The sequence below is a fragment of the Nicotiana tabacum genome, chromosome 18, assembly GCF_000715075.1.
Source record: "Nicotiana tabacum cultivar K326 chromosome 18, ASM71507v2, whole genome shotgun sequence".
Taxonomy (NCBI): Eukaryota; Viridiplantae; Streptophyta; class Magnoliopsida; order Solanales; family Solanaceae; genus Nicotiana; species Nicotiana tabacum.
The window spans coordinates 125,552,052-125,576,667 of NC_134097.1; the positions used below are offsets into that span (position 1 = coordinate 125,552,052).

General features: G+C 37.9%; 1 protein-coding gene across 1 annotated transcript; it reads right to left on the reverse strand.

Moving 5' to 3' along the window:
* Positions 1–4,015: 4,015 nt before the first annotated feature.
* LOC107788445 (auxin-responsive protein SAUR50) lies at positions 4,016–5,451 on the reverse strand. Its single transcript, XM_075236505.1, has one exon. It carries the CDS (start codon positions 5,251–5,253, stop codon positions 4,834–4,836), a length of 420 nt encoding a protein of 139 aa, XP_075092606.1. The 5' UTR covers positions 5,254–5,451; the 3' UTR covers positions 4,016–4,833.
* Positions 5,452–24,616: the final 19,165 nt, after the last annotated feature.

Consider the following 24,616-nt stretch of genomic DNA (forward strand, 5'->3'; position numbering starts at 1 on the left):
ATATCATCAAGAATCAGAAATCAACAATTTGCACGGCATCACCCTTCGTGCTTTTACTCTCGTTCTCACCAAATCAATCATATAATAACAACGTGCACGACATCACCCTTTGTGCTTTTACTCTCGTCCTCACCAAACAATATTTTATAACAAAACTGTACACGACATCACCCTTCATGTTTTTACTCTTTTTCCTCACCATATAGTCAATGATAATCAGTACGGAATGGTACATCGTACGGCACAATATCACCCTTCGTGCTTTACACTCTTTCTTCACCATAGCAAACAATGCACGGCATCACCCTTCGTGCTTTAACGCTCTTCCTCACCTAAACAACAATCACAGACAAAGGGGCAAGGGAGTAAACAAATAACAATAGAAATCTCGGAAAGGGAACACAATTAAACAGTTAAATCCCGGCAAGGGAACAATATCAATAATCTCAGCATTCCGGCAAGGGAACAATATCAATAATCTCAGCATCCCGGCAAGGGAACAATTTAATAACTCTTTCTCTTTCTTTCACTTTTATTTCATAACTCACTTTATCATTTGAGCCAATGCTCCAAAGGGTTCAATCATCTCATATACTTTCACTCTTTGTAATATAACTCGAGCCAATGCTCCTCGAAGTTCAAAGATCATAATTTCTTTCACAAGCTTTTCACAACATAAAGATATCATCACTAAGGCATGAAAGACACAACAAAATCAGGATATTCACAACATAAAGACTCACGGTCATGCTAAACACCAACGTATAGATACTCGTCACCATGCCTATACGTCGTACTCAACAATTATCACATAGCAAATAGGACTCAACTCCTAATCCCTCAAGCTAAGATTAGACCAAACACTTGCCTCAAACTTCCACGGCTAATTCAATCCTCAATTACCGCTTTTCCTCTCGATTCGGCTCCAAATCGATTGTATATATACACAAATGACTTCATAACATCAATAAATACTAAACAATTCGAATCCAATGTCTAATTATAGCTTCCCAAGTATTCTTCCCAAAATTCCAAAAATCGACCCGGGCCCGCTTGGTCAAAACACTAGGTTCGAACCAAAATCCGATAACTCATTCATCCACGAGCCCGAATATATAATTATTTTCAGAATTCTACCCCAAAACGAGGTCTAAATCACAATTAATTAAAAAGCCCTAACTCTACCCAATTCCCTAATTTCTACCTTTAATTACATGTTTTAAGCCTAGAAATTCAATAGATGTTGATGAAAATGGAAAGAAATAAGTTAAAGATTACTAACCCAAGAGTTTATGGTGAAAGAATGCTTTAAAAGTCGCCCTAGGACTTTGGAGAAGAAAGAGTTTGTAAATTTTTGGTGAAATCCCGTAATGGATTATGTTTTGGGACTTTAAAATAACTGGGCAAAATCCTTCTTCGCGTTCGCGATAAGCTCAACGCGTTCGTGATGAGTCAGGTCTGAAGACCTTCACGTTCGCGACACTGGGCTTGCGTTCGTGATGCTTTAGCACCTCGAGCCCTCGCGTTCGCGTAGAACAAACTGGTGGCCTTTTCCTTGAACCCTACGCGTTCGCGAAGGGTCTCCCCCCTGAGCTTCGCGTTCGCGTCTCAACCTCCGCGTTCGTAAAGAAGAAACTGGGCACCTGGGATCTTTGCCTTACGCGTTCACGAGTAAGACCACGCGAACGCGAAGAACAAAATCCCTGGGCACAACATCAAAAAATCTGCAACACTTCTAAAGCCAAAAACCATTTCGAAACACCTCCGAAACACTTCCGAGCCCTCGGGGCTCCTAACCAAACACAGGCACTAACTCAACAACGTCATACAAACTTATTCGTGCGATCAAATCGCCTAAATAACCTCAAAATCAATGAATCAAACCTCAAAATCAAGAATTTTTCCTCAAACTTCATCAAGTTTCCAATTTAGAAATTTAAGTCCGAAACACATCAGACGACGTCCGATTTCAACCAAATTTTATAGGAAGAACTTAAAACATATATAAGACCTGTACCGGGTGCCGAAACCAAAATACGGGCCCGATGATACCATCGCTTTCTAATCAGATTTCATTTCCAATTTCCTTAAATATTTTCAGAAAACAATTTTACTTAAAAATTCATTTCTCGGGCTTGGGACCTCGGAATTTGATTCCGGACATATGCTCACGTCCCATATTTTCCTACGGACCCTCCGGGACCGTCAAATTACGGGTTCGGATCCGTTTGCCCAAAATATTGACCAAAGTCAAACTTATTCATTTTAACATCAAAACTTAGCATTTTTCACAAAATTTCATCTTTAAGCTTTCCGGCTACGTGCCCGGACTGTACACGCAAATCGAGGCAATTCTAAATGAGGTTTTTAAGACTTCGAAAACACAGAATCAATAAGAAAACAGGTGATGACCCCTTTGGGTCGTTACAGTATCACATTTGCAGTTTCCTACAGTATGTTTCTTTGGTAATTTGACTTCATCTTCATGCCTTCTCTTCTGTGGAAGAAATTCTTCTTTCTTTATATTCTATTTTTGTTTTGGTTTTGAGGTATATGAGCCGTCAATTCAATTGTTAACGTAGATTTATTTATAGTTTTTCATGTAACCAATGAGCTTGTATAATGAGAAGTTGAATTAATCAGACCGATAAGATGATAAAAGAAAAAATGAATCATTTTTCGATAATTTGAATGCTCTTGACATATAGAATAGATTTGATCAAACTTACTTTGCTATTACAAAATTTTAATATGTTAACTAATCTCTTACAAATAATTGGATTGAATTTTGCAATTTTTCTTCTACCATTTATTGTCATTGTTCAAAGTTTTGACAAAATGAAAAATTATTTATTTGTACGAGACTATCAAGATATAGCAATATATTTTAATTAATCTTAAGGTTGACTTTGAAATTTCTACTGCATGGGATATTTCAAAACTATGGGTTTACAGATTATATTTCTCTCTTTTAAGCAAATTCTTTGTACAAAGATAAGTTTTTAAATTATAAATTTTAATAATAATATATTATTAACCTTATTTTAATTTTCTTTGATAACTGTGTGAAGCGTGGGTAAGTTAACTAGTTATATAATATTAATTGCTTTCTAGATATTAACAGCTTTTGAAGTAATATTCTCCGTTAAGTATTAAATTACTAATCTAACTGGATAAACTTTATTTTTCGGTGGTTGTAGTTATTACTATAGTTCAAAATGATCTCACTGAACGTTTTCAACAGAGATTTGGAATATGAAACTATTTTGATATACAATTTTTTTATCTTTCAAATCATCTTGAGAAATCCAAAAATATGCACGGTAAGGTAGAAAAAGGAGAAATTATATGACGGGGCTTTTGCATCTATACTCGGTTTTGGGGTCACAATTGAACCTATACTCACTTTGCGAAAAAGTTTGCAACTGTACCCACTTTACGATCAACTTTAGACTTAATGGATCTGAAGTTAAAAAAGATTAGTCTGAAGTGAAAAAATTGCACTTCAAATGCACTTAAGGCAAAAAAGATTTTAAGTGCTACTAATGGTTTCATGCACTTAAGGCTAATAAGTCTGAAGTGAAAAATTACACTTCAGATGCAATTAAGGCCAATGAGTCTTAAGTGAAAAATTGTACTTCAGATGCACTTAAGGCCAAAAAGGCAGAAGTGCAACAAACGTTTTCATTCACTAATTGAGGCCAATAAGTGTGAAGTGAAAATTTGCACTTCGGATGCACTTAAGGCCAAATAGGTCTGAAGTGTAACCAATGGTTTCATACACTTAAAGCCAATAAGTCTGAAGTGAAAAATTGTACTTCAGATGCACTTAAGGCCAAAAGGTCTGAAGTGCAACAAACGTTTTGCTACACTTAAGGTCAATAAGTCTGAAGTGAAAAATTGCACTTCAAATGCACTTAAAGCCAAAAGATTTGAAGTGCAACCAACATTTTTATGCACATAAGATCAAATAGGTCTGAAGTGCAAATTGCCTAGAAACATAGATTTGTTCTTCGAATTATAACAATCCAATATACGATTTAATACCTAAATCTACTCCAAATGAGCTCAAATTTGAAACATAACCTCCAAATATCATCAGGAACAAACCCCAATCATCAATTTTCTCAAAACAACAATAAGTCTAATGAACCCATTTTGCATTTTAAAAAAAGAAGAAGAAGAAGAAGAAGAAACCTTAAGCAGTAGTAAAACATAAAGCATCATAACAGCTCACCATTGTAAAACATCATAAACTACATTAAAATATGTTCACAACCACCATATAAAATCATTGCCATCCGAAGAAGGAGGAGGAAGAGGAGGAGGAGGAGGAGGAGAAGAAGAAAACGAAGGAGGAGAAGGAGGAGAAGGAGGAAGAGAAAGAATCTAAAGTTGTTTAAAAAGTGGGTACAAGTTAAAACTATTTGAAAAAGTGGGTATACGTTAAATGGAGCGACCAAATAAGGCGCCCCATGTAATTTTTACATTGACGGGTTAATAACCAGCCCAACCTTGAGCAAGTTGGGCGGGTCATTTGAGCTTGAGCCAAATTTGATAGCCTACAAAAAATATATATTACTAAATTGAAGTTGTAACTTGGGACAATCATGAAATAGAAGCTACCATCTTAAGGCCAGGATCTATTTTCTCTCTAGACGGGTCCTCGTCTAACAATCAAGAACAAGAGATCTACAACATGCATTTGCATTCAAGAAAACCAACCCGAAGATAGAGGCTCAATAAAATGAGTTAATCGAAGTTCTGAGGGAGACTGAAAGGCGCAAATTCAGCTAAAATATCTTTAGCTTGTTTACTGCTCCATGCATTTTTTTAACAACTTTTCACCATACTTGAACTCCTATTAACACCATTATTGTTATCTAATCTTGATTGATTATTTCCCAAGATTGTCTCAAGTTCACTTGGCCTGCATGGTAATGTCACTGCACCTTCATGATCAAAACCATACTCCTCAGCAGCTTGTTCCAATAGCCTCAAGAATGAAGGGTGTGTTAAACAACTCAATGGCACCACAAATCTCTTCTTCAACTCATCTTCATCAGCTGCAATCACTGCAAAATGCCCTTCTTTAACGTCTTCTGGAACGTTGCATGAACGCGGAATGGTTCGTGCATCAAACTCTGCTGCAAGTTTCTTCACCAATGAAAGACTCCTTTGTAACTTCTCCACCACTATTTTCAGATTCACTATCTTGTTCTTTTTCTTCCCATTGGTTCTAGCATTTGCCATTATGATAAAACAATAAAATATTTTATTTTTTCTTTTGATATTTTGATGCTAGGGTTGAAGGCTTTTGTAGGGTTTTCTTTTGTGTGTCTTTTCTAAGTATGTTACCTAGCTTATATATAGTGTACGAGTAAGAAGGCAGAGTTGAGAGATAAGGTCGAAAAAAGGACTTAGTTGGACCAACTTTGGTGTAAATATGGGGAGACCAAAGCATGTGAATGAAGTTCTATATCACCTATGAAACGTCCTCTCAATACATAATTAGAACATGTAGGTCCTAATATATACCTCCAATTGTATATTGAGACTAGTTTTTCAGTTTCCCTATCCAGCAATTTTCCATTTTAGTACGAAATATTTCTTTCCTACTTAATAATTGGTTCTTACTTAATTAATCACTATCAGCAGTGGAGGAGACGTACCTTAATGACATTTTCCTCATATATTCGCGTAAAAAGCATTTTCTTTAAAGAATTAGGGATCTTTAGAAAAATATCTTGTTAGATTCATTGTTGATATTTTCTAATTAGTATACATAAATTATACACTAATTATATAGGGTTATACACATATTATATGTTAATTATACATACATCATACATGTGCCGGTTATTTTTAACTTAAACAATTGAGTGGACGACACTAACCATGTAATATATTTGAGTTATTCGGATTATATGAAAATAATCTTAAAACATAAATTTTCTCTATTAAATATAGATAATCATTGGATATTAATTAAGAAACACTACATGAAAAAGATTAACCATTTCTCAAATTCTAGATATAATTCTATTTTTCTTTTTTCATACCATTCTCGCCGGTGTCATTGGATCCTAAAATTAGTCGGGAAGCAAAATAACAACTCATATCTATGACAAAACAAACAAATGTTGAGACTATGAATGACTCTTTAGATACGACTTGACTCTTTTATTACTACTTGAACTCTTATTTTGTGTGTTAATATCTTTCAAAAATTATTTCTATTTTAAAATTTCAGTTTCTAAAACATTACTTTTAAATAATAATTTATTTTATAATAATGTAAGTAAAAATATTATCCTTAATTCAAAACTCATTTTAGTCGGCTATTTAAAAATTTTAAAAATTGTTTAGGCAGTAAATTTTTTCTCCAGTATGACTCCATTTTGATATTTGGCATTAACCATATTAAATATCCGTGTTATTTGAATGATATGTAAATAACCTTAAATTTTAAACCTTCTAAATAACAGTTAGATATTAATTACGAAACAGTACATGAAAAAAGACTAACATTTTCTCAAATCTCGTAGTGATAATTTTATTTTTGCATCATTCTCATTGGTGTTATTAGAACCTAAAAATAGCCAAAAAGTGAAATAATAACTCGTATTTATGTCAAAGCACAAAGGTTGACACAATATGAACGATTCTTTGGTTACGACATGACTGTTTTATTACGACTTGAACTCTTATTTGGTATGTTGTTATCTTTTAAAAAATATTTTTATTTTGATATATATATATATATATATATATATTATCTTTATAATGATGCAAGTGAAGACATTATCCTTAATTTAAAATTCACTTTAGTTGGCTATTTAAGAATTTAAATGATACTTTAGCCGGTGAAATTTTATTTCAATATAACGTTGTTTTGAGTTTATCGATATCTCTAGCCACAGATTTTGAATTTGGAATACCCTATATACAGAGGTGGATCTAGGATGTATACTTTATGGATTCAATTTTTAAGGTTTTGGCATTGAACTCATTATATTTTCAGAGTTATGTGTTCATATCTACTATTTTTATAATTTTAAGAATTTTTTACATATAAATTTTTGCTCAGCATGAAAATTTATTGGTTCAGTTGAACCTGTTGTCAACACTCTACATCTACCTCTGCCTATATATATAATATACAAACTTTTTGTCCTTTGAATCATTAAATGTTAAATTAGTTAACTTTTATTATATAACATTGCATATATTTCCTTGAAATTGCCAAATAGTTTTTTCTTGACATCATACTTAGCTTAACCTCAATGCAAACTACTCAAATTGCATTTATATTCAGATTCAGATATCATATCAATTTGTTAGTAATAATAATTTTTTAAAAACGAGACACAATGTAAATTAAAAAAAATATATATTCTAAGATATCCTTGTCTTATAATCTATGTATTTGAGTTCAAAAAAATATTTAAAATCGATGATATCAACTTCCAAATTTTTTATACTTAACATAGATGAAACAGAAGAAGAAATTCGTTTTCATCTCTTATTTCTGGTTTTTAGATTTCTTATACATTTTTCTCTATATTTATTTTCTTTTATCTTATTTTTTATGTCTTTCTTTTTTCTTTTTTATTTACAAAAAATAATTTATTTCTCTATAAAAGGACGTGTTTAAATAGAAATTGTCTACATAAGAACTCTATTTATATTTTTAGTCTTTAGTTGAATTTCTTCATATTTTTCTTTTGTCTTTATCTAATCAACCAAAATAAGTGCTCGCCTTACCACTTAAATGAAAAAATTGAATAATGTATAATTTATATATAATCCATATATAATATGTGTATAATCGTTTGTTGTCAGTATATCATCTATGGATATTAGCTATAAAAAGTAAACAATAAATCTGGCCAGATATTTATGTAAATATTTCATAAGATTTTGGTTTCTTAATTTTATCCATGATGTGACTTATATTATAATAATTTAAAAATTCTATTAAAATTCAAAAATATCTTATCCTTTTATTTTTAAAATTACATAATATTTTAAAAGATAATTCCATTTTGAAATAATTTGTTTACATTTTAAAAAAATATTTTATATCATATCGATTTTTTTTAAAATATACTTTTTTTACACATGAAAATTGCTATAGAAACTATTAATTAGAAACCGATGTCCCTCTTGTTGAATTTGAGAAAAATAAATTTTTACATAATCTAGTGATTCAAAACTAATATTCTTCAACCAAAAAATATTAAACCCTTGCAATGTTGGCTTGACTGCAACTAAATGAAGAGGTTTCAGCCTATACTCTTCAATTTCTAGTAGGTGCTAAATTAAAATTAATGATAGGTTTTTCATTGTTATTTGTTTGATGTCCATTTATACATATTGACTCTTCAAACAAACGTTTTTCAAAAAGGAAAAAATAATTTTTTTTAATATTGACTGATTTTTGAGTGATGTTTCTTTCTCCAGCATGTAGGTTTACTTCATTATATATGTAAGCAAACTTTTATTCGATTTTTAAACTCTTTTTTGTTATCTGGATAACCATAGACGTGTACCCTATATGTTACATTTATTTTAAAAGAAATTCAATTTATTCAAATCTATTTATATTTTTTTAAAGAACTATTGTGATGACCGTCATCACTTGTTTTATAAATAAATTCTGCGTTCTGAGGCCATAAAATATACTTTCAGCATCACCTCGATTTGTGTGAGTAGTCCCGCATAGACGAAAAGCCAATATGTGAAAATCTGTGAAAATAATGAATTTTGATTTTAAAATGAATTTAAGTTGACTTCGGCCAACATTTTGGGTAAACGGACTCGGACCCGTAATTTGACGGTCCCGGAGGGTCCGTAGGAAAATATAGGACTTGGGCATATGCCGGAAATCATATTCCGAGGTCCCAAGCCCGAGAAATGAATTTTTGAAGAAAAATATTTTCTGAAATATTTATGAGTTTTTGGAAATGAAATGTGTTTAAAATTCGATGGTATCAGACCCGTATTTTTGTTTCGGAGCTCGGTACATGTCTTATATGTGATTTAAGATGAGTCTGTGAAATTTGGTAAGAAACGGACTTAAAATGACGTGAATCGGACCATATTTGAGAAAATTGGAAAATTTTGAAGTTCTTAGGTGATTTCATGATTTTGATGCTAAATTCATAATTGTTGATGTTATTTTGGCGATTTGATCGCACAAGCAAGTCCGTAGGGTGTTTTTGAGGTAGTGTACATGTTTGGTTTTGAGCCTCAAGGGCTCGGGTGAGTTTCGGATAGGTCTCGGAAGGTTTTTGAACTTAAGAAAAATTGCAAAACTGTTGTTTCTGATGCACAGGCCCTCTGTGCTTCGTTATCATGAAGCCTATCACACGATCGCGAAAGGGAAAGTTGGTCGGGGTGAAATTGTTATATGCGAACGCGAGGTAAGGGACGCGAACGCGGAGAACTGGGGGGTTGCTCTACGCGAACTATGGCTGTCCAACGGGACGGGACCAAATTAACGGGACGAGACAACATTTAAGCGGGATGGAGGCGGGACGGGACAAAACGGGATGGGACAAACGGGACGAAACGTTCGTCCCATCCCGTCCCGCTAACAAACGGGATGGGACGGGATGGGACAGGACGGAACGGAACGAGATGAGACGGGTTCGTGGGCCTTAAGTGTAATTTTTTTTAAAAAAAATATCTAGTTTTTTGAAATTTACTATGTTTTTAAAGTTTGCAATGGCTAGATTTTTGACTTATTTAATAAACTTAAATTTTACTATGTTAAAATGAAAATTAGAAAACTAAGTAAAGAATTATAAAATATTAAAACAAAAGACTTGTAATGAAATATTCTAGTAATTATAAATTTATAATAGAGTTATAATTTATTTAATATAATTTCAAAGTATTAACTATTAAGTAACTAAGACAATTCATAAATAAAATTCAACGCTTAGAGCCTTTTATTTTATTAATAGAACTTTCAAATCTCAAATACAAATATAATTCTTTTGAAGAGCACCTAATCTACGCAGCCACCTTCTAGGAAGGGTTCTGTTTGAACTAAGGCTCTTAGTAGCCAATTACAAATTATCATACTAATATTTGTAAGCTCCTATATAGCTTCTTTGTAACTTATCAATAATATCTCTCGGACATTCTGTTGGAATTGGCAATGCTGATTGATGTTCCATGAGCTCCATGCCGTCATCGCTCCCAGTGGTTAGTATCTCATTGTATTCTTCTTCTTCCCTAGTGGTTAATTTTTCAAAACCAAGATTTCTTCTTTCTGCATTAATCCAATCTCTGAATAATACGGAAATCTCTAGTCTTTCCTCCGCTAATGAATGTCTATGATCTCCAATTTGAAATCTTTCCACGCTAAAAGCACTCTCCGATGCTACTGATGATGCTTGAATAGCCAGGATATCTCGGACCATAATTGAAAGTGTTGGAAAAGCCTTGCCACGCTCCCTCCACCATGGCAAAAGTTGTTCCTTGCCTTCTTCGTCTTTAATATTTTTCAATCCTTGATTAAGATAAGAATCAAGTTCATCATCAATAGAGGAATCAAAACCTGTTATATCATCCATATCTTCTCATAAAACTTTTGCTCTAGACTTAGAAGTACAAGGAGCAGTTTCACAACCAGTTGTATCCATAGATTTATATTTATCAAACATTGATCTAGCATAAGAATATATGCTAGCTTGGCAGTTTTCGAGAGATGGTTGTTCATTTTCTTGAATTTCTAAATTCTTATAAATTTTACGAACAAGTCCCTTTGCACCTCTTAGTTTTAAAGATGGGTTAAGTAGAGTAGAAATTAAATAAACTTTGGGAATAGGGAAAAAATACTTTTTAAATTTTAAAATCATTTCTTTAATGGCCGGTGCATAAGTTGGATTTGTTTTATACTTACCAAATACAACAGAATTCCACAAATATACCATAATATTTGTGTAACAGTAGGATAATGTATACCAGAAAATTGTTTTGTAGCATAATAAAATTTTTCTAAAAATTTAGTAAGCTCTCTGATCTCATCCCAATCAGAATCAACAATTTGATCAACAGGGTGAGCATTATGCATATTAAATACTTTTTGGATAGGCACCCGATAATCATAAGCAACTTTAAGCATTTCATAAGTAGAATTCCACCTAGTACAAACATCTTTTGGAACTTTTCTAAATGGAAGGTTAGCACTAGCACATTGTTGAGCAAATTCACGAATTCTACTTTGTTTATGAGCACGAAAAATATAGCCACAAGCATGTTGTATTTTACTACAAGCATCAGAAAATAAATTAAGACCATCTTTTACAACCAAGTTAAAAATATGGCATGCACATCTAACATGAAAAATTGTTGGATTAATTGGACAAAGAAGCTATTTGCTGCGGTTGTGTTAGAAGAAACATTATCTAAGGTGATAGTTAAAACTTTATTAATGAGTCCATAAAAATTAAGTATTTGTAGAACAGTAGTTGCAATATATGCTCCAGTGTGTTTTGAATCAACAAATTTATAACCAATAATACGTTTTTGAAAGTTCCAGTGATGATCAACCCAATGACATGTAACAGTTAAATAATCAAAGCCACTATGACTACGACCTATATCAGATGTGATAGACACTTTACAATCTAAGTGAAAAAATAGACAACGAATATACTGAAGATATTCGGTTTGAAATTTAAAAACATCATTTCTAACTGTGGTCTTAGGAAAACCTTGAAAAGCAGGGTTATAAGTTTCTTGTATATAATGCACAAAAGTAGGGTGAGAAGGGAAAGTAAAAGGTAAGCCACATACAACCACCATTTTTGCTAAGTTCTCACGATCTCTATCTTTGTTATATTTGCATAAAACATGACCAGAAGCAGGGTCAAGTTGTTGTTGAATTTGATTAGAACCAGATCCACTAGGAGTGTCAGTACTGATGGTAGGATCTATAATTTTTCCGGCTTCTATGTTAGCTTGTATCCATAAAGATTTGTGATCCCTTATTAAGTGTCTACTTAAACCCCCCATCCCACCACTTGTTGTGTGTGCAAATACTTGCTTACATTTTTCACATATAGCACGATGATTGACTTTATCATGTTTAAAAAATTTCCATACAAGTGATGTTTTGGGACGTTCAGCCTTAGGCTTACCCCTTACAGGGGGTACAAGGGTAAAGCTCCAGACTGAGATTGACTCTGAGTTGGAGCTTGTGTTGCGGGACTAGTGGGTATTTCATCTAATTCTTCTTCCTCATTTTCTTCATCCTCATTTTCTTCATCCTCAAAAAAATATCATTGCCAAATTGTCTTTGTAAAGTTTCATGATCTAATTGTTCTCCGACATGAACATCATAAAATGTGGGGGGTTGGGAAAATGAAGTTTCATCAACATGAGTCATTTCATCAATATGCTTTCTAATTCTAGGTCTAGGAGAAGGGTTAGGATTAGGATTACTACTACTTTCACCTTTATTATTTTTTTTACTGCTTTTAAAAAAATACCAAATACATTTGTAGGTGCCATAATTTAAATACAAAATTAAATTAAAAAAGCTAACACAAATATTAAACACACAAATGAAATACGAAAATATAACACGTAAAGTAAACACAAAAATTAAGCACTAAAATGATACGCAAAAATTATATATTAAAATTAGGAGATGGAATGAGTGCACCGTGATTAAATATTGAAACTTGAAGAAATTGCCCAAAATATTGCTCCAAATACTTGACGAATTAATTTGAAGCTTGAAAGTTGTTCCAAAAAATTTGCCCAAATACTTGAAAGTTGAAACTTGAAAGTTATGACTTGATAGTTGATAGTTGATAGTTGATACTTGATAGTAACAAAATTGAAAGAATATTAGAATGTAAGAGATTTGAGAGAGAAGATTATTTTTTGTGGGAAAAAATGAAGAAGAATGGGGGGTATTTATAGTAGAAAATAGGGCCAAAGTGTAATTTAATAAACTTAGGGGTTATATTAAAAGTTTGGGGGGGGGGGGTAGGGGCTGTTTGGACCGTTGGCAACGACTATTTTTGCAATTTAAGCCGTTGCCCAACGGCTAGTTTTTTTTTTAAAAAAAACTAGCAGGACGGGACGTGACCTGGACGGAACTGTCCCGTCCCGTTGGACAGCCATAACGCGAACACAACCCATTTCCCGCGAACGCGTAGTGTAAATGGGGGGCTGGTCTAGGGAAATGATCGTTCTTCTATGCGAACACGTGCACAGGCCCGCGAACGCGAAGGTCAGGGGGCCAACCCTTCGCGAACGCGTAAGTTCACGTTTGTCAGCTCCGCGATCGCGACAGTGTTCACGCGAACGCGATGAACACTGTCGCCCAGTCATTTAAACAGTGACAGAAACGCGATTTAACCCCAAAATTCATAACTTCTTCTTCCAAACTCCAAATTGGGCAAATTTTTTGAAAGAGAACTTCACCACAAATTCATAGGTATGTAATCTTAGATTCATTTTCTTCAATTTTCATTAACGCCCATTAGAGTTTTAGGCCTAAATCATGTTCTTAAGGGTAGATAATTAGGGATTTGGGTAGAGTTAGGGCTTTTTCTATAAATGGAATTTAGACCTCGTTTTGGGGTCGGATTTCAAAACGAATTACATATTCGGGCTCGTGGGTGATCGGGTTTTGGTCCGAACCTCGTGTTTTGATCAAGCGGGCTCGGGGTCGATTTTTGACTTTTCGGGAAGAATGATAGGAAATCTATAATTAAGCATTGGAATTGAATTGTGTAGCGTTTATTGATGTTATTAAGTCGATTATGTCTATATACAATTGAATTGGAGCCAAATTCAAAAGGAAAAGCAGTGTTTGAGGCTTGAGTTGACCGTAGAAGTTTGAGGTAAGTGTTCGGTCTAACCTTAGCTTGAGGGATTAGGAGTTGTCTCCTATTTACTATGTGTTACTTGTTGAGTACGACGTATAGGCATGGTGACGAGTATCTATACGTTGGTGTCAAGCATGACCGTGAGTCTTAAATTGAAATTGTTGTGTTCTTAGCAAATACTGCGAATGCCTAAGTTGTTGATTCTCTGTGTTGAGCAAGGATTATGATTGTTCTCGCGAAAATTACTTATGATTGAGAATTGGTGCTAGTTGAGGAAGTTAGATGTTGGAACAAGTTTGGTTATAGCTGATTTTTCCCTTGCCGGGATGTATTTACTTATACTATAGATTCCCTTGCCGGGATAGTGTTGTTTCTTTATTGATCCCTTGTCGGAAAACTCTTTGTGATTGGTGTTGAATTGTATATGTGAATCGGGTTGCACGCCGCAACAATAATATGTTTGGATCGGGTTGCACGCCGCAATAATAATATATTTGGATCAGGTTGTACGCCGCAACAATAATATGATTAGATCGGGTTGTACGCTGCAACAGTAATAAATGATATGGATCGGGTTACACACCGCAACAATGCTTTTATGATTTGGATCGGGTTGCGCGCCGCAACAATAGATAATAAAAGTGCTTATTGGTTGGTTACGAGTTCCTTATTATTTTGCTGTGAATTCTAAATTGTTATTTATGTTTTATCTTAATTTACTGTTGGTAAATGATATTCCCCCGCAGCATGTCCCCCTCCCATCTTTACATGTTTATTTTTGTTTTATTTTCCGCTGTATATTATATAACTACACAGGTTTATTTGGTAGTCTGGTCCTAGCCTCGTTACTACTTAGCCGGGGTTAGGCTAGGAACTTACCAGCACATAGGGTCGGTTGTGCTGATACTACACTCTGCACTGTGTGCAGATCCCGGAGCGGCAACTTTTGGACCATAGCTTTGGGTGGCTACCTTTAGTCCAGTTAGAGATCCCGAGGTAGTCCTGCAGGCATCCGCAGGCCTCGGCGTTCTCTTCTATCATTATATTCTATTTTCATTTACTTCAGAGATAGATTGCACCTTTCTTTTCAGATAATTGTTTGTAGTATTTGTAGACGGTCCGTAATATTGTGGCACCGGTTCCGGGTAGAGATGTACTTGATATTGTCGTACTTGTTTTAGGCTAAATTATCAGATTACGTCTTCCGCATGTATTTAATTATTGTCAATATTTCACTGTTGGTCGCATGTTGATTTAAACTGTTAAAAAGGGCTAAATAAAGAGTTAGTGAATCCATAATACTCGGCTTGCCTAGCTTTCACGAGTAAGCACCATCACGACTCCCGAGGGTGGAAAATCCGGGTCGTGACAAGTTGGTATTAGAGCTCTAGGTTACATAGGTCTCACAATTCACGGAAAAGCTTAGTAGAGTCTGAGGGATCGGTACAGAGACGTCTGTATTTATCCCCCAAAGGCTACAAAGTTAGGAAAAACTTCACATTTATTCTTTCCTGTCGTGCGGTTTAGTTTCTCAATGCTAATTGAATTTCTACTATGTTCTTTCGTAGATAGCGAGAACAAGCGCTTCCTCATCCACCGATCAGTAGCTCGAGCCCCCAACAGCAGCTCCCACGAGGGGCAGAGGGCGAGGCTGAGGCCGTGCTAGATGCCGAGGTAGGGACAGAGCTCCGCCCAGAGCAGCAGCACCAGCGGTGGAGCCTCAGGTTGACTTTGATGATGAGGTTCTAACCCAGACAGTTCCGATGGGCCAAGCTCAGGTCCCAGAGGGGTTTATTGCTACCCTAGTACTCCAGGATACTCTAGTCCATCTAGTGGGACTTATGAAGAGTGTCACCCGGGCAGAATTGTTTCCTATAGCTCCAGTCGTCTCTCAGGCTGGAGGAGTAGCCCAGAATCCTGCTACTCACACTCCGGAGCAGATGGCTCCCCAGTTTCAGACTCTAGTAGCTCAGCCAGTTCGAGCAGTTCAGCCGGGTGTGGTAGCTCAGACCGGTGATGGAGCAGCTATGTCTGCCGATGCTTTGTGGAGATTGGCCAGGTTCACCAAGCTCTTCACTACTACTTTCAGCGGTGCATCTTCTGAGAATCCCTAGGATTATCTAGATAGCTGTCATGAGGTTCTCAGGAACATGAGGATAGTGGAGACCAATGGGATCGACTTTGCTACTTTCCGCTTGTTTGGATTCGCCAAGACTTGGTGGAGGGATTATTATTTGGCTAGACCAGCCGGATCACCAGGTTTGACTTGGGAGCAGTTTACTCAGCTATTTCTGGAGAAGTTTCTCCCTATCACTTAGAGAGAGATCAATCGGAGGCAGTTTGAGCGTCTCTAGTAGGATTCTATGACTGTTACTCAGTATGAGACCAGATTCATCGACTTGGCCCGTCATGCTCGTATCATACTTCCCACCAAGAGAGAGAGAGGGTGAGGAGGTTCATCGAGGGACTTATTCAGCCGATTCGACTTTAGATGGCTAAGGAGACAGGGAGTGAGATTTTTTTTAGGAGGCAGCCAATGTGGCCAGGAGAGTGGAGATGGTTATGTCGCAGGGAGGTGGTCGGGGGTCTGACAAGAGGCCTCGTCATTTAGACAAATTTAGTGGTGCCTCGTCTAAAGTCAGGGATTCATATGGTAGATGCCATCCTCTTAGGTCTTTTCAGTCAGCACTTCAGGTTTCTTACGATGCTTTAATGGCTGTAGTTCTCATATGCAGTATTCCGATCAACAGCCCTACAGTGCACCACTAGCTCCTATCAGTGCACCACCGCTCTAGAGTTTTCGGGGTGGTCATTCAGGTCGGCAGGGTCAGTCTTAGTTTCCTCAGCTGCCGCATTTAGGTGGATGCTTTGAGTGCGGTGAGTATGGTCATATGTGGAGGGCTTGTCCGAGATTGGTGGGTAATCAATCGAAGCAGCAGGGTTCCTGTGCTATGGTTTAGGCGCCGGGTATTCCACCGCCCGCTCCGCCAACTAAGGGTGGGGGTAGAGGTGCTAGAGGTGGAGGTAGAGGTCAGACAGCTAGAGGTGGAGGCCAGCCAGCAACAGGCCATCTCAGAGATGTAGTTCAGGGTGGTGGGGCACAGTCCTGATGTTATGCTCTTCCAGCCAGGCCTGAGGCTGAGGCTTCCGATGCAGTTATCATAGGTACCATTCTGGTTTGTAGATTTGATCTAGGGTCTACATACTTCTATGTGTCGTCTTGTTTTGCACTGTATCTGGTCATGCCTAGTGATTCTTTGAGTGCTCCTATATATATGTCTACACTAGTGGGTGATTCTATTGTGGTTGATCGAGTCCATTATTTGTGTATAGTTGTGATTGGGGGTCTTGAGACACGTGTAGATTTGTTACTTTTGGACATGGTTGATTTTGATGTCATATTGGGGATGGACTGGTTATCACTTTACCACGCTATCTTGGACTGTCATGCCAAGACTGTGACCCTAGCCTTGCTGGGTCTACCTCGTTTAGAGTGGAGAGGGTCTCCTGGTCATTCTACCCGTAGTGTTATCTCTTATGTGAAGGCTCGACGTATGATCGAAAAGGGGTGGTTGGCCTATTTGGCATATGTTCATGATTCTAGCGTCGAGGTTCCTTGTATTGATTCTGTGCCTGTTGTTTGTGAGTTCCCTAAAGTATTTCCTTCAGACCTACCGGGTATGCCACCCGACAGGGATATTGACTTTTGCAACCCCGCCTGAGTTGAAAAAGTTGAAGGAGCAGTTGCAAGACTTGCTTGAAAAAGGTTTTATTTGACCCAGTGTTTTACCTTGGGGTGGGCCAGTGTTGTTTGTTAAGAAGAAGGACGGATCGATGCGAATGTGTATTAATTACCGGTAGTTGAACAAGGTTACAATCAAGAATAAGTATCTATTGCCAAGAATTGATGATTTGTTTGATCAGCTTCATGGTGCCAAGGTATTTTCGAAGATTGACTTGAGATCTAGCTACCATCAGTTGAGGATTAGGGCATCCGATGTCCCTAAGATAGTTTTCCGCACTCGGTACGGGCATTATAAGTTTTTGGTGATGTCATTCGGGTTGACAAATGCCCCAGCAGCTTTTATGGATTTGATGAACCGAGTGTTCAAGCCTTACTTGGATTCGTTCGTGATAGTCTTCATTGATGATATTTTGATCTATTCCCTCAGCCGGGAGGAGCACAAGCAGCATCTTAGAGTGGTTCTTCAGACCTTGAGGGATAGTCAGTTTAATGCCAAGTTTTTGAAGTGTGAGTTTTGGTTGAGTTCAGTTGCATTTCTAGGTCATGTTGTATCAGCAGAAGGTATTCAGGTTGATCCGAAGAAGATAAAGGCAGTCAAGAACTGGCCTAGACCCGCATTAGTTACAGAGATTCGGAGTTTCTTGGGTTTGGTAGGCTACTATCGTCGGTTTGTGGAGGGGTTTTCGTCTATTTCAGCCCCGATGACCAGGTTGACCCAGAAGGGTGCCCAGTTCAGGTGGTCAGACGAGTATAAGGCGAGCTTTCAGAAGCTCAAGACAGTTTTGACTATGGCACCGGTATTGGTTTTGCCCACAGGTTCAGGGCCTTACACAGTTTATTATGATGCATCTCGTATTGGACTTGGTGCAGTGTTGATGCAGGATGACAAGGTCATTGCCTATGCTTCGCGGCAATTGAAGATTCATGAGAAGAACTATCCGGTTCATGATTTGAATTTAGCAGCCATTGTTCACGCGTTGAAGATTTGGAGGTATTATCTGTATGGCATGGCATGTGAGATGTTCATGGATCACAAGAGTCTGCAGTACTTGTTCAAGTAGAAGGAGCTAAACTTGAGGCAGAGAAGGTGGTTGGAGCTGTTAAAAGACTATGATATCACCATCTTATATCACCTGGGAAAGGCCAATGTGGTGGACGATGCTTTGAGTAGGAAGTCAACCAGTTTGGGTAGTCTTGCTTATATTCTGGTCGGTGAGAGACCGCTTGCTTGGGATGTTCAGGCTTTGGCCAAGCAGTTCGTGAGGTTGGATGTTTCTAAACCCAGCCGTGTGTTAGCTTGCACAGTTGCTCGTTCTTCTTTATTGGAGCGTATCCGAGATCAGCAGTATGATGATCCTCATTTGTGTGTCCTTAGGGACACGGTGTAGCACACACCGCCAAGCAGGTTACCTTAGGAGATGATTGTCACGACCCGGATTTTCTACCCTCGGGAGTCGTGATGGCGCCTACTCGTATAATCTAGGCAAGCCGCGAAACATAGAAACTACTAACTCTTTCATTTTTAACCCTGTTTAACAATCTAAATTAACAGGTAATCCACATTTAAATATTAACGATAAATGAAATCAAGCAGAAGACTTTGTCTAATATAATAACCAAAACCAGTGCTACAAATGTCAACATATATCTCTACCCGGAATCTTGTGTCACAATGTCACGGACCAACTAAGATTACTACAACAAATGTCTGAAAGAAATACAATTTGTCTCGAAATTAAATGAAAACAGAGTTCATAATAGGATAGAAGAGAATGTCGGGCCTGCAGACGCCTGCAGGACTACCTCAGGATCTCTAGCTGGACTAAAGGCAGCCTCCCCAAGTGCTACTGTCCAAAAGCTGCTCCGGGATCTGTACATAGTGCAGAGTACAACATCAGCACAACCGACCCTATATGCTGGTAAGTGCCTAGCCTAACCTCGGCGAAGTTGTGACGAGGCTACGACCAGACTACCAAATAACCTGTGCAGTTATATAATATACAACGGAAAATAAAACAGAAATAAGCAAGTAAAGAGGGGAGGGGAACATGCTACGAGAGTATATCAATGTCAACAATAAATCTAGAGTAACAACATAAGAACAACTTAGATCTCACAGCAAAACAATAAGAAACTTATATCCAACCTACAACACTTTGTATCAACAATTGATGCGGCGCGTAACCCGATCCCAATATATAACAACACTGTTGCAGCGTGTAACCCGATCCAGATCATTTATCACTGTTGCACCGTGCAACCCGATCCACATATAATATTGTTGCGGCATGCAACCTTATCCCAATATCTAACAATTCTGTTGCGGCGTGCAACCCAATCCATATCATTTATCATTGTTGCGGCGTGGAACCCGATCCAAATATATCATTGTTGCAGCGTGCAACCCGATCCAAATATATCATTGTTGCAGCGTGCAACCCAATCCAAATATATCATTGTTGCGGCATGAAACCCGACCCACACAATCAGTCAACAATAATCATAACAAGAGTCCCGACAAGGGATCAATAAAGAACTTTACTATCCCGACAAGGGAATCGACAGTATAAATAACTACATCCATGCAAGGGAGAAACAGCTATAACCAATCTTGTTCCAATATCTAACTACCTCAGCTAACACCAATACTCAGTCATAAGCAATTTCCACGAGAATAATCACAATTCTTGCTCAATACAGGGAATTATAAACTTAAGCATCCGTAGTATTATTTAAGAACACAATAAATTACAATTCATGACTCACGGTCATGCTCGACACCAACGTATAAATACTCGTCACCATGCCTATACGTCGTATTCAACAAGAAACAAGTAGCAAATAGGACACTACTCCTAATCCCTCAAGCTAAGGTTATACCAAACACTTACCTCAAACTTCCTCGGCCAACTCAAGCCTCAAACATTGCTTTCCTTTTGAATTTGTCTCCAAATCAATTGTATCTAGACATAATCGACTTAACAATATCAATAAAAGCTAAATAATCCGATTCCAATGCTTAATTATAGCTTTCCTATCATTCTTCCCAAAAAATCAAAAATTAACCCCCGGGCCCGCTTGGTCAACATACGAGGTTCGGACCAAAACCCCATCACCCATTCACCCACGAGCCCGAATATATAATTAGTTCCAAAATTCGACCCCAAAACGAGATCTAAATCCCAAATATACAAAAAGCCCTAACTCTACCCAAATTCGTAATTTTCTACCCTTAATCTCATGTTTTAGGCCTAGAAATCTAGTGGGTGTTAATAAAAATGGAAGAAAACGAGCTTAGGATTACATACCTATGAAGCTATGGTGAAGTTCCTCTTCAAAAATCGCCCAAGAGGTGTGGAGAAGATGAAGTTTGTGAAAAATGGTGAAATTCTCGTAATGCATTCTGTTTTTGAACTTAAAAACGACTGGGTGAATTTGGTCTATGCGTTCGCGACTGTTTCATCGCATACGCAATGAGCTAGGCCTAAGAGACCTTTACGTTCGCGAAAATGGGCCCGTGTTCGCGGAGCACTAACTCTTTGAGCCTTCACGTTCGCGTCCAAGTGGTCGCGTTCGCGTAGTATAATACCCCTCCCCCCTGTCCAGGCTTATAAGCCTTCGCGTTCGCGATACTAGGCCCGCATTCGCGAAGGGAAGATCCCCCAAAGCTTCGCGTTCGCGACCTGGGTCTCGCGTTTGCGTAGAAGGAAATTTCCTTCAGGATGAATACCTCATTGCGTTCGCGAGGGTCCTCCCGCGAACGCGAAGAAGAAAATACCAGGACACCCGAACTGAAAAACCTGCAACTTTTTATGAGTTCAAAACCTTTCGAAACTCACCCGAGCCCTCGGGGTTCCAAATCAAACATACGTACTAACTCAAAAACAACATATGAACTTGTCGGGGAAATCAAATCGCTAAAATAACATCATGCACATCGAATTAAACCTCAAAATCAATGGAATTTCTCAAAACTTCTTTGAACATCAAATTTTGCATTTAAGGTCCGAATCACGTCAAATGGATCCCGTTTCTTACCAAACTTTATCGACAACACATATAAATCATATTGAACCTGTACCGGTCTCCAGAACCATAATACGGGCCTGATACTACATATTTCACATAGCATTTCACTTTCAAGAACCTCTATATTTTTTAGAAAACAATTTCTTTTAAAAATTCCTTCCTCGAACTTGGGACCTCAGAATTCGATTCCGGGCATATTCCCAAGTCCCATATTTCCGGGTCCGTTTACCCAAAATGTTGACCGAAGTCAACTTAAATGCATTTTAAGTTGAAATTTTAACATTTTCACAGATTTTCACATATTGGCTTTTCGCCTACGCGCCCAGACTGCATATGCAAATCGAGGTGATGCTAAAAGATGTTTTTAAGGCCTCAGAACATAGAATTCATTTTAAAACAAGTGATGACTTTTGATTCATCACAATGATGGAGTTCTGAGATTGTAGGGTCGAGTTTGTGTGCCTAATGTGGATGGACTCCAAGAGTTGATTTTAGAAGAGGCCCATAGTTCCCGGTACTCTATTTATCCGGACGCCGCTAAAATGTATCAGGATTTGCGGTAGCATTATTGGTGGCGGAGAATGAAGAAGGACATTGTTGCACATGTGGCTCGGTGTTTGAACTATCAGCAGGTTAAGTACGAGCATTAGAGGCCCGGTGGTTTGTTCCAGAAGATTGAGATTCCTGAGTGGAAGTGGGAGCGTATCACTATGGACTTCGTTGTTGGACTCCCACAGACTCAGAGGAAGTTCGATGCAGTGTGGGTTATTGTGGATAAGCTGACCAAGTCAGCACATTTCATTCCTGCGGCAATCTCCTATTCTTCTAAGAGGTTAGCTGAGATCTATATTTGGGAGATTGTTCGTCTCCATGGTGTGCCCGTGTCTATCATTTCGGATTGAGGTACGCAGTTTACCTAACATTTCTGGAGAGCTGTTCAGCGAGAGTTGGGCACACGGGTTGAGTTGAGCACAACATTTCATCCTTAGACAGACGGGCAGTCCGAGCGGACTATTCAGATTTTGGAGGATATGCTCCGAGCTTGTGTCATTGACTTTGGAGGCTCGTGGAATCAGTTTTTGCCTCTAGCAGAGTTTGCCTACAACAATAGCTGCCAGCCGAGTATCCAGATGGCTCCTTATGAGGCTTTGTATGGTAGGCAGTGCCGGTCGCCGGTTGGATGGTTTGAGCCGGGAGAGGCTCAGTTGTTTGGTATAGATCTAGTATAGGATGCCTTGGACAAGGTCAGGATTATTCAAGATAGGCTTCGTACAACTCAGTCCAAGCAAAAAAGTTGTGCCAACCGTAAGGTTCGTGATTTGGCCTTCATGGTCGGCGAGTGGGTATTGCTTCAAGTGTCGCCTATGAAGGGCTTGATGAGATTTGGGAAGAAGGGCAAGCTTAGCCCTAGGTTCATTGGTCCATTTGAGATTCTTGATCGAGTGGGAGAGGTGGCTTACAGTCTTGCGTTGCCGCCGAACATATCAGCCGTGCATCCAGTGTTTCGTGTGTCCATGCTTCGGAAGTATCACATCGATCCATCTCACGTGTTAGATTTCAGCATTGTCTAGTTGGACAACGACTTGTCTTATGAGGAAGAGCCGGTGGCTATTCTAGACCGGCAGGTTCATTAGTTGAGATCGAAGAGTTTTCCTTCTGTTCGTGTTCAGTGGAGAGCTCAGCCTGCTGAGGCATCGACCTGGAGTCCAAGTCCAGCATGGGAAGCCGTTATCCCCACCTTTTCTCCGACTCAGGTACTTCCTTCTTATGTCCGTTTGAGGACGAACGATTGTTTTAGAGGCGAAAAATGTGATGACCCGAAAGGTCATCACTTGTTTTAGAAATAAATTCTGCATTCCGAGGCTTTAAAAACCTCTTTCAACATTACCTCGATTTGTGTGTGCAGTCCAGCCACGTAGCCGGAAAGCCATTATGTGAAAATCTGTGAAAATGACAAATTTTGACTTTAAAATGATTTAAGTTGACTTCGGTCAGCATTTTGGATAAACGGACCCGGACCGTGATTTGACGGTTCCGGAGGGTCCGTAGGAAAATATGGGACTTGGGCGTATGCCCGGAATCGAATTCCGAGGTCTCAAGCTCGAGAAATAAATTTTTGAAGTAAATTACTTTCTGAAATATTTATTAGTTTTTGGAAATGAAATGTGTTTAAAATTTGATGGTATCGGGCCCGTATTTTTTTTTTCCGGAGCCCGGTACAGGTCTTATATGTGATTTAAGATGAGCCTGTGAAATTTTGTAAGAAACAAACTTAAAACGACATGAATCGGGCCGTATTTGAGAAAATTGGAAAATTTTGAAGTTCTTAGGTGATTTCATGGTTGTGATGATAAATTCATAGTTGTTGATGTAATTTTGGCGATTTGATCGCCGAACAAGTCCGTATGGTATTTTTGAGGTAGTGTACATGTTTGGTTTGGAGCCCCGAGGGCTCGGGTGAGTTTCGGATAGGTTTCGGAAGGTTTTTGAACTTAAGAAAAATTGCAGAACTGCTGTTTCTGATGCACAGGCCCTCTGTGCTTCGCGATCGCGAAGCCTATCACGCGATCGCGAAAAGGGAAATCTGAGCCAGGGTGAAATTGTTCTATTCGAAGGTCGGGGGGGGGGGAACCCTTCGCGAACGCGTAAGAGGACTCGCGATCGCGTAAGTCCACATTTGGCAGCTCTTCACCATCGCAACAGTGTTCACGCGAACGCGATGAACACTGTCGCCCAGTCATTTAAACAGTGACAGAAACAGGATTTAACCCAAAATTCTTAACTTCTTCTTCCAAACTCTAAATTGGGCGATTTATTGAAAGAGAATTTCACCACAAATTCATAGGTATGTAATCTTAGATTCATTTCTTCAATTTCTATTAACACCCATTAGATTTCTAGGCCTATATCATGTTCTTAAGTGTAGAAAATTAGGGATTTGGTTAGAGTTAGAGCTTTTTATATAAATGGAATTTAGATC